The sequence below is a fragment of the Gossypium raimondii genome, chromosome 4 (assembly GCF_025698545.1).
Source record: "Gossypium raimondii isolate GPD5lz chromosome 4, ASM2569854v1, whole genome shotgun sequence".
NCBI classification, from domain to species: Eukaryota; Viridiplantae; Streptophyta; class Magnoliopsida; order Malvales; family Malvaceae; genus Gossypium; species Gossypium raimondii.
Window position 1 is genome coordinate 8410473 of NC_068568.1, and position 12162 is coordinate 8422634.

The following is a 12162-nucleotide window of genomic DNA, read 5'->3' on the forward strand; positions in this document are numbered from 1 at the left end:
AAAAACTGGTAGTCTCTCCAAACATGAAAACCCTCATTCGACCCTGGTTAGACTTAATATTGAACCCACAATGTTGGCTTTATGTGGAATAAAACCAAGTCTTTTAGCACAATTCCCCGATCCCAGTTCATTAGAGTCTCATGATCTTTGGCAAAAGGGAAGACTCGCCCTTTCATGCATATGGTTAAAAAGCCCTAAAGAAGGAAGAGCCGACATATCTCACTTTTTTCTTGACAGATTTAATGAATACAGAGGGACCATCTTTCGTAACGTTAACCTCTTTACTCAAAAACTGAAACAACAGTTGCCCTGTGCCCACTATAACAAGTTAAAATCGTATCTCTCTCGGTAACATAAGAAAAAGTACAGTAAAAAAACCAAAACCCAGACCTTGTTTATGGTAGTAGTAACCTTTTCTTTCAATCAAATGACTAATCCATAGGTTATAATTTTTATCTTCTTTTGATATGGGTTTTTGTTAACTAGTCTGGTCAAAAGCTTTTTTTATACGAAAAATATTCATAAATTAATGTTAAAATTTAACTAAAAATATATATTGTGTGGAGACTGATGTGTTTTTTGACTAGATATGAGAGGACATATGAAAAGCTGGTATATTTCAATCGAACAAGTAAGAATAATTAGGGTTCTAACCACCCCCACCCCCCAACGCGAAAACCGGAACCCACATGTGATTTTGCTTACCTTTGTCTATATCTTCCTTTTTCCAGCTTTATTGTATTCCCATGTAATTTCAGTTTTCATCATTTATGACTGCTGAGTAAAATAAGGATCACCAGGTCAAGTGATGCAATTGCAAGCACCAAGTTCAACACCAACTGGAAGTTATGTGAAAGTTTCGTTTGTTCAACCAATGAAGAAAGGGAGCAGGGTTTTGTCTCTTACTAATGATTTTAAGTCTGGTAAATAGTTTATAGAATCTGGGTTACTGTTTGTAGCACTAATTTTTATGTTAAGTTCATGAGTTAGTCATATGATGTCTAACAAATGATAAAAGAGCAGATTTGAGGGGTTTAGGCTAGCTATTCTTGGAAGCATCATTTAATTTGGTGACATATTAATATAGTATTGTAGACTGCTAACATGCTATATTGATTCTATTTTGATATATCCTATGCCATCTGGTTTCCATGGAAGGATTAGGTTATTGGGTTCAAACAACTTTCCTCAAAAATTCCCTTTAAAAGAAGAGCTGAGAGGTTGATATGACTGGCCGGAACCTCTATTTTCTTCTTCTTTTTTTTATTTCTACTTGAAAGTGGAGGAGAGAGTAATCGAGGGGAACACGAATAGTTATTTTCTTTCAGCAAACAGTGTGTAACCTTAGGGAAAAGCCATGCTTCGTACAATTTGGTTCCTTGGATTTAGATTTTAGACACATTTGCAACTATGTTACATCCATTTCGATTTCAGAGAAGGGCCCCCTCTCCAGGCCCCCCCTTTCCCCTCCTTATTATATATCTTCTCTCATCTTAGCCAACTGACCTACATTTAAGTGCAATTTTTTTTGTGTTTTGACAGTGGGGTCCTAGCTAGTTGGTCAGGTATCTGTCCAAAGAAAACCCGAAGTTCAGTCTTTAATAAGTATTATGTATTAGAGGTATCACCAAAGCTTTGTTTAGGATGAATCAAAAAGAAAAACAAAGGGATTAAGAAAGCAAAGCAAATACCTTTTGGCCTAGGTAGCTTTCCATGCTGGCCTAGGCCCCGAGGGGTAGTAAAACAAACACCCGTATCCTGCGCCAAAGATCGGCTGACCCACATGACGACATTTAACATTACATTACATTTCCTCGATTAATTCAAATCAAACCCACCTGCATTTCCTCCTCTATATAAACATGTGTAACGAGAGCAAGGACCCCTACCAAGCTTGTCTCTCAGTTACAAGTGCTACTAGTAGTGTTGTTGGTAATGGACTACTTTCCCTCTGCTAACTTCAGCTCATCATTCATTGATGGGTCTTCTTCTGTGACAACAACCAGCAACAACAGCAGCAGCTGCAGCAAAGAGAAGAAGAAGGCTGGCAAAAAGGGCAAAGGTGCGGTAAAGCTATCGACTGATCCACAAAGTGTGGCTGCTAGAGAAAGGAGGCATCGTATCAGTGACCGGTTCAAGATCTTGCAGAGCATGGTTCCTGGTGGGACAAAGATGGACACTGTCTCCATGCTTGATGAAGCTATTCATTATGTAAAGTTCCTCAAAACTCAGATATGGCTTCACCAAGCCATGATCAACTTCGTCGATGACGACTCGTCGTCTCTCTTCTTGCCTACCTCTTTCCCTGTTGAAACAAATATTTACCCATCATCAAACCCTAACCCAAACCTTGAACCAATGCAACCGTCGCAGCTGCTGCCATTGCCGGATTCTTGCTTCCAAGGTCCCCAACAAACCATGCCTTATGATGCATACATGAGACATCAATAAGCTCTCATCTCATTATTCCATATGATTGTGTATGGTTTTGTTGTATGAATATGGTTGAATCCTGTAACAAAGTCAAATGTTGTAGCTTGTACTGGGTCAAGGAGGAATTTGATCTTCATGTTCTGCTCCATCAAGTGAGCTTTTAAAATATTTAGTGTTTCACTGTTTATAAGCAAATGATGCTAGTTCCGGCCATGGAAATATTTTGATGTACGAGCAAAAAATCATTTCCATTTCACAAGTATATTTCTGGGGATTCCATCAAATATTTTTCCGGGATTCGATGGTAAAGTACAAACCAGGAACACATATCATTCTCAAACACGGATCATAATAAAAAAATAGAAAAGTTGGACACGCACGTACACATATTCTCTATCTAGTCATTACTATATTTGTTTTATAGCCATTAATGTTCATATATTAGATTGTGTATAAATATATATTATGTATGCATAATTTTAATTTTCATTGTTAATTCGGTATTCATGCTTTATATTGCTTGCATAGTTATATGGTGTATAGTAAACTATGGGAGGAACTTGAATTTCAAACGATTTTTCTTTATAAAAATAATGCATTATAATAATTTTATCCCTTAACATTTATATATTTTATCAATTTAACCCATAAATTTTAGTTAAATTTGATTATTGGCCTTTTAAAAGAGTCCGCTACTTGGTAATTTACATGTATTTTATGTTAATATTTTTAATTTTTACATTTTTAAAATTGATTTTTGAATATTTTTATAATTTTATATTATTTATTAAGTGATATATAAGACAAATAATTCTATATTAGCATGGAGTACACATTAATTAACAGGCCAACATTGCTAAAAAATTAATGTTTTGGTTAGTATCTTCGTTAAAAAAAGCAACTTATCTTTTATTGAAATGTTAATGTCTAAATTTAACTTTAAAAAAGAATAAAGGCCAAATTGATAAAAAAACATAAATATTGAGGACTAAATTTTTTATTATGACTAAAAAAAGCAGATAGCTTTTTCTCAAGGGTCTATTAGGAGATGAAATTGGTTCTTATGATTAAACCCAAGGTTTTTAAAATCAGACTGGTGGTTAAACCGGTTAGGCCACTGGTTCATCGGTCCGAACGATTTGATCAATCCATCTAATTCAATTAAATAAACCATTAAAAATCTATAAAAAAAGTATTAAAAATCGATCCGTACGGTCGATTTTTCCGCCCATTCAATTTGATTGATTGGTTCGATCCAGTTCAAACAACTTTGATTAAACAATGCTAGTGATAAGAATAATTACTTTAACAATGGAATTGGGCATTTCAACGTTAAAACTAAAACCATACAATATGTGTTTGGATTAATGGTGAGGAGAATTATAATGAGTAGAAGTAGAAGTGATAAAAATATAAAGATGTAAAATTTTAAAATCTCATATAGATTAAACTTTGTAATTTATTTAATATTTATAAAATTAATGGATAACCGAAATTTTAAAATAGTATCTATGCCATATAATAATTTATTATTTATCATTTAAAAATAATTGAGATATAAGACAATATGTTTATTATTGTTGTAGGTGATGAAAAATGTATAAAGGATAGAGCCCGCACAAAAACTATAAATCTTTCAATTCTATAATGATTTTAGTTTAATTTATTGAAAGAAATAAAATTATTTAATTCTTTGTTTTATATATATTTGCTACAAAAAATATAGAATGTGATGTATAACCCAAGTCAATTAAAAAAGGAAGACTTATTTGATTCCATGTCAATGAGATGGAATAGATTAATAGACAGGGATGAAGCGAGAAAATTTTTTAAAATTTATGATAGTAAAATGTAATATTTAACTAATTAAATTAAAATTTTATCATTTTAGGAGAGATCCTCCCCTACTAATAGGGTACTGTAAATATTATATGTTGATGCAGGAGGAAAGGATGTATTTAGAATGTAATGCAATAATGTGGTATTTGGGTTCACTTACTGCATAATTAATGCAGGTTTCCTTTAATAAGTAAGCAAATTATACATTAAAAAGTGAAGTGAGGTTACTTTTGATTTGGCCGAGATTGTTGTTAATTATACGAGGCAGTGCCAAGCTTTGCTTGCGGGTCCCTTCCATTTACCCCCTTTTTTTTCACTTTTTTTTTTTTTTGCGCTTTTATAAGTTCCTATCAATCTTTGTATTTTCTTTCTAAAAGAAATGGTCAAATTTGAAAATTTTAATAAAAAAGCATGCCAACTGGTTAAACCTATCAATTTCAAATTTTTAGAATCTTAAACCCTTTTCTAAATTTTAAATATTAGTATTCAAATATTTTAAACCACGATAATACTTTTTATTATTAAATTTATATTGATTTTTTGTTATTTATAATATTTATCACATTTATAAATAAAAATTTTAATTTTATCGAAATACTTGGTTAAAAAGATTATTTGATAAGAAAATTTATCATACTAATAAATAAGAATTTTGATTGTTTTTAAATTGTCACGCGAATTTATATAATAATAAATAAAAATTTTAAAATCTATGTTGAATTACTTTTCTTTTAAATATATTACTTTAATTTTAAATTTTATTATTTATATATTATATTTTTTGGGTACATTTCAAATTGGGAGGGGATGATGTTACTAAGTTTTGAAAGCTACACATTGAGGTTTTTGGTTATGCACAGTTTTTAAAGTTTAAACGACCTATAGTCCTATATGGATTCAACTTGTGCGGCAAGGTCAAATATTATTTCTTTAACAAGTGAGTTGCACCTCGAACTCTTCAAGTCAAATTAAACGGGATGCGTATCACACAACTCTAACATTATTGTTATAGAATTTTTTTTATTTTAATAAGTGGTTGGGTGCATTGGTTGCAACACCTTGTATCCGATTCGATTTACCAGACCCACATATAGGATGCCACAAAACACAAATACTTAACATAATTTTTCATTAGGTGAAAACTAAACTAAACATACTTCTTATTTGTTTATAACCTTTTTAAGTCAAAAGATCTTAAAAGTAGCATTTACTAAATACAACGGATTTTCAAAATGATTTTATATATTACAACTTAAAACTTTGCTAAAATTCACTTATTCATGGCGTAAAGTACTTTTCACTTAATATCCAAAAATGCCCTTCTATATGCATAATATTGCTCTTCCATCCTAACGCATGCCTGGCTTGTTCCCCTCAGGTGCACTGGTCCCATTTCTAGAATCATGCATCACAAATAAACTCATGTAAGTTCAACAGAACTTAGTGATTCTCAACCATTATTACCTTTAGATTGTATTGTTGGATTCCTTGACTCAGGAATTTCTAGACTTTCTTTCAGACTTTGGAGGATATGTTTTTGATTCCTAGTGGATAACTAGACACCAACCTCTAACTTGAACACCTTATACACATTCCATTCGATTGGCAAATCATAGGTTTCCCACCTTATAGCGACTCCTATTTCTCAATCGCCTAGAGATAGAGGTTGAATACATTTCTCAAAATGATAGGCATACGACTCTACTCTCAACGAATTCTTATAACAGATTTAACAGTTGTCATATTGCCAATTACATCGTTTCTTCAAGTTGATCCAAACGACGAACTTGGTTCGATGAAGGAAATATCTTAGATCCTTAATAGGACTCAGATGACTTCGATAAAAAATGTGAGAGTTTCCAGATTTGGCAGACACTTATACCACCCATAATTACATATATGCCAAGCTCTTTTTCTGACATAGCGAACTACTAAAGCGAATTCATCAGTCGAGTAGATTGCTAAGAACTCTTTTAGAAAATGCTTCAAAGGCATACCCAGATCTCTCCACAAAGGCAGACTAACAACTTGCCACTTAGGCATGACAGAATTCACCCGACAAGCTTTCCAGACTGTCACATCCCAAAATTAGGGCTAAAAGAAATAATGATAAATTTTAGATTTTTATATTCAAAGCATAGTAAGAATAGGGTAAGCAAACTTAAAATGCCTTTTAAAAATTATTTTTGATAAGGAAATAACAAGAATAAACAACTAAACTTGATGGTTAGGTGTTAGGCAAAGCTAAAATCTTAGGTTCAAACCCACTTGATTGCACCCTTTGTTGATTTTTTTTATAGTTCCCCTAATGCTGGTCAAAACCCTTAAAAACAATTTCTCTAAAGCTAAGAACAAGAATGAGTTTGTTGGTTCAATGGTTAAGACTTAACATTCCCTTTGGTCCCAAGTTTGAAACCCCTTGTGCACTTTTAGCCAAAATATTTTATTTTCTTATTTTTACCCGATAAAGTACCAAATTTTCTAGCCAGCCCTAACCGAAAAATGTTTTTTTTTAAATTTACTCGTTAATTTAAAAAAAACCCTAATTTTAAACTATTTCTTAATCCTATTGCAATTAGGGAAGAAAAATTTTATAAATAGTCGATCTTTTCAAAAACCTAGAATCCATATTTAGAAGATTGTTCAAGAAAAGCTATCAAAATTCTCTTTTCTTCTTTTTTATTGTTGAAACCCTCATTGAAATTAGGGTTCTTAAAAGATTTCAAGCTTTTCAATTTCATCCCTCTCATCCTAGTTATTGTCGATTTCTTCATCCAAAAATTAAGGTTTTTGTGTCTTCAATTAGGTGTGGATCTAACTTAGACCATTGTGTATGATTAATTAATTAAGGTAATCTGTTATGCAAACCCATGTATGCGAACTCCCATATACGCAAACCCCATATATGCGAAACCCCATGCATACGAACCCTTAGGTATGTGAACCCTTATGAATGCGAACCTTAGGTGAACTATTAAGCGAACCCCCATATGGACTGTCATGTGAACCTTTGCATAAATAGGTATACAAGCGAACTCAGTTATAAGTGATATGCGAACCTATATGCAAACCATTATATGATTTAGTAGACGACCTCTTACTATAAATAATGCAAACCCTATATCTTATGTGAACCCTATATATTATGCGAACCTATATGAAAACCTTTTATATGATTTAGTATACGATCTCTTACCATAAATAATGTGAACCCGTATGAAAAACTTTATATGATTTAGTATACTATCTCTTACCATATATTAGTCTAACCCATATGCAAACCTTTATGTGACTTAGTATGTGATCTCTTACTATATATTATGCGAACCCTATATGCAAGCCCTTATGGATTTAGTATGAGAACCCCTATATGTTTTAATATGCGAACCCTTATGGATTTAATATGCAAACCCTCATACGATTATGTATATGAACCCCCATGTGATTTATTATGCGAACTACCATGTGATTTAGTATGCGAACCTTATATGTGAACCCTGTATGTGCAAACCCTACATGCGAACTTTGTATGTGCGAACCCTACATGCAAACTCTATATGTGCAAACCCTATATGTGAAACATGTATGTGCGAACCCTAAATGCGAACATGTTATGTATGTGTTAGCCGAACTAGCATGTTAGTAACCTAATCTTAGAATACTAATGCAAGTTTTTTAGTTTGCATGAAGAAACTATATATGTGAAATTGCTATGAATGAATGCATGAATACATGCCATTGATGATAGTATGAAATAATAAATGTGCTTATCAAGCATAGCACCGATTGGAGATAAATAACATGATATGTTGAGTTTATTTGCATGATTACATAAAATTTAGGTATGGAGGACGGATGAGTTTCGCAGGAGAAAGTGGCAATTTAAGTCCACATCGAAAGTCAGTATTGCACGAAGTAGGCAGCAATGTCATTGAAACTGATTAAACTCAGATAATAGTTTAAAAAGCCATCAAAACTAGGCAAAGCAGGATGGTAAGTTATTGTAGTAAAATTCATCGTCACATCGTCATTTGGAAATCCAAGATGGTCAGTTACTGAAATGTGTTTTAAAATGTCGAGTGATGCTCGACGGCGGATAGGATGGATGAGTGGGAATTTAAAATTATAATTTCATTACATCATGAACATAACTTGTACATGCATTGATTTATTGAATGTCCCTTATAGTATGCTTAATTTGCTATGATGTTTTAAATTGAATGATTTATCATTTGAACAATTATCTGTAATGGTTTAAAAATTAAACTCACATTGGGCTGTCATAAGCTCACTCCCCTTTTTTCTTACCTATCAAGTAACACAAAAAACTAGGACTTGAATTAGCATCGAAGGAACCTCGGACTAGCATATCGTTTTTTTATTATTTATTATTATGTTCCATTGAAGTTTTCCTTAATCATTTTATTGGTTTGTTAATTGGGTCGTAAGCTATTAATTATTTATTACTTTGTTAACTGTGGTTTGAGATTATTTAGCTTATAAATTTTAAGCATGAAATTTATTTATTACTTTGATTATTGAATGCTAATTGGTTTAGAAAACCATTATTCTTATTATTGATTTCTGTTGCTTTGCAAAATACTTAAAGTTTTGATAAGTCTTTTAAAACCATAAATCGTTTGCTCAAAAATAACTTCACGTTAATAATATTATAGATAGATTATTGAGTAAAGCCAGATTAATTAATGAATGTCTTTCTTAAAAACAAAAGAGCGATTTTCATACAATTCAACTCAATCAAAAGAATGACTTTACTGGATCACTTCAGTGATCAATGTAACTCCTTTGACTTAGTCAAAACTCCTAAGTCTGGTTGGGGGTTTTACATTTGGTAAGTTATTGTAGTAAAATTTATCATCACAGATGACAAGTGAATGACCATCGTCATCAGGAAATCTAGGATGGTCAGTTACTGAAATGTGTTTTGGAGTGTCGAGCGATGCTCGAGGGCGGATAGGATGGATGGGTGGCAATTTAAAATTATAATTGCATTGCATCATGAACATAACGAGTACATGCATTAATTAACTGAATGCCCCTTATATTATGCTTAATTTGTTATGATGTTTTAAATTGAATGCTTTACCGTTTGAACAATTATATGTAATGGTTTAAAAATTAAACTCATATTAGGCTGTCATAAGCTTACTCTCCAGTTTCCTTACCTCTCAGGTAACACAGAAAACTAGGACTCGGATTGGCATCGGAGGAACCTTGGACTAGCATCTCATTTTTTTATTATTTATTATTATGTTCCATTGAAGTTTTCCTTAATTGTTTTATTGGTTTGTTAATTGGGTCGTAAGCTATTAATTATTTATTGCTTTCATAATTGTGGTTTGGGATTATTTAGCTTATAAATTTTTAAGCATGACATTTAGTTATTACTCTGATTATTGCATGCTAATTGGTTTAGAAAATTATTATCCTTATTATTGGTTTCTGTTGCTTTGCAAAATACTTAAAGTTTTGATAAGTCTTTTAAAATCATAAACCGTTTTCTCAAAATAAAAAAAACTTCACGTTAATAATATTGTAGATAGATTACTAAGTAAAGTCGGATTAATTAATGAATGTCATTCCTAAAAACAAAAGAGTGATTTTCATACAATTCAACTCAAGCAAAAGAATGGCTTTATTGGATTACTTCGGTGATCAATGTAACGCATTTAACTTACTCGAAACTCCTAATCCAGATCGGGGGTGTTACATTTGGTAAGTTATTGTATTAAAATTCATCGTCACGGATGATAAGTGAACGACCATCGTCACCGAAAAATCCAAGACGGTCAATTACTGAAATGTGTTTTCGAGTGTCAAGTGATGCTCGAGGGCAAATAAGATAGATGAGTGGGAATTTAAAATTATAATTGCATTGCATCATGAACATAACTTGTACATGCATTGATTTACTGAATGTTTCTTATATTATGCTTAATTTGCTATGATGTTTTAAATTGAATGCTTTGTCGTTTGAACAATTATATATAATGGTTTAAAAATTAGACTCACATTGGGCTGTCATAAGCGCACTCCCTATTTTCCTTAACTCTCAGGTAACATAGAAAAATAGGACACGGATTAGCATCGGAGGAACCTCAAACTAGCATCTCGTTTATTATTATTTATTATGTTTCATTGAAGTTTTCCTTAATCGTTTTATTGGTGGTGTGTCGTGATGCTAACTAAAAATTTAACTAAGGAAAGTGCACCTATCAATTAATAGTATATCTACGGTGAGCAAAGATATTGTTCCCACGAAGACTAGAAGTACTAGTAATTATCGTCTTTTTATTATTTAACCTAATAATTTGAGTAATTGATTAAAAACTAAAATTAATTAAATTAATTAACTAACTGACATGACAAAAAACAAATAAAAAAAGTAATCGAGTAACAACCAAAAAGTGGAACAATACTCAGGAAAGAATTCACCTAGATTTCATATGCCACTATAAATCTAAATTACGCAATTTCTTTACTTAGTACCTTGAACCGTAGAAATCCTTAAATTATGCTAATATATCATTTAAGCATAAGAGCAATTGGCATTAGGTTGATTAATTGAAATTTATTTCTAATTAAAACCCATATTTTCGCATTAATTTGTGTTATGGATTCCCCTATTAGATATTATTCTAATCTGGTAGATTTATATCATCCTATTTTTAGGATTGCATGCAACTCCACTCAACTATGAAAGATCTACTCTTAAGCAGAGTCTATTCAACCATCGAATTAAGCATATAAAACATGGATTAATAATCTAGAAATATCAAACCAAGAATTAAGCACACATAATTGAGAACAAGAAACTAAGTATTTATTGCGTAAAATAAAAATCAAACAACAGAATCCATCATAGGGTTCATCTCCCCTAGGTATTTAGAAAATTAGTTCATACTTGAAAATAAAAACATTCAAGACATAGTATAACTAAAAGAAATAAAGAAATTTATGATAACTTCCTAAGAAATTAATTGGGAATCTTCAATCCTGACGAAAATTTGCTTCAAAGTTGGCTTCAATGGTGTTTTTTTGAGTTGTTTTCTTAAATATTCTCTAACGACTCACTCCTATCTTCTTATTTTTGTCATATATATGTTCGAGAATGCCTAAAAAACTAAAAATCGTGATTTTTCATTATTCGATGCACAATCTCATGAAATTGACATGGCCTGCCACACACCCGTGTGAGTCACATGGTCGTGTGGTTTGGCTGTGTGGCTTCTGCAGCTTGCTCTGACCTCTAATTTTTGCTCCTTTTACTCCTAAGTGCTCTATTAAACACTACAACATGAATTTAAAGGATTAAGAGCATAAAATTCACAATTAACATCAAAAAATCACCCAAAGCGCATTAAGAATGAGGTTCAAACATGTTACTCTTAGCATTTATCTATTGGTTTGTTAATTGGGTCGTGAGCTATTAATTATTTATTGTTTTCATAACTGTGCTTTGGGATTATTTAGCTTATAAATTTTTATGCATGAATTTTAGTTATTACTCTTATTATTGCATGTTAATTGGTTTAGAAAACTATTGTTCTTATTATTGTTTTCCGCTGCTGTGCAAAATACTTAAAGTTTTGATAAGTCTTATAAAACCATAAATCGTTTTCTCAAAGAAACTTCAGGTTAATAATATTGTAATAGATTACTAAGTAAAGCTGGATTAATTAATGAAAGTTTTTCTTTAAAAAAATAGTGATTTTCATACAATTCAACTCAAGCTAAAGAATGGCTTTACTAGATCACTTCGCTGATCAATGTAACGCATTTGACTTAGTCAAAAGTCCTAAGCCGGTCGAGGGTGTTACACAAGCATTACACCACATAGGCTTTTCAGGTACCCTACCATAAAGGCTT

General features: G+C 31.8%; 1 protein-coding gene across 1 annotated transcript; it reads left to right on the forward strand.

Annotated features, from left to right (window-relative positions):
• The first annotated feature begins 1877 nt into the window (after positions 1 to 1877).
• On the forward strand, positions 1878 to 2601 carry LOC105779443 (transcription factor bHLH140). The gene has a single exon (XM_012603199.2). It carries the CDS (start codon positions 1936 to 1938, stop codon positions 2449 to 2451), a length of 516 nt encoding a protein of 171 aa, XP_012458653.1. The 5' UTR covers positions 1878 to 1935; the 3' UTR covers positions 2452 to 2601.
• Positions 2602 to 12162: the final 9561 nt, after the last annotated feature.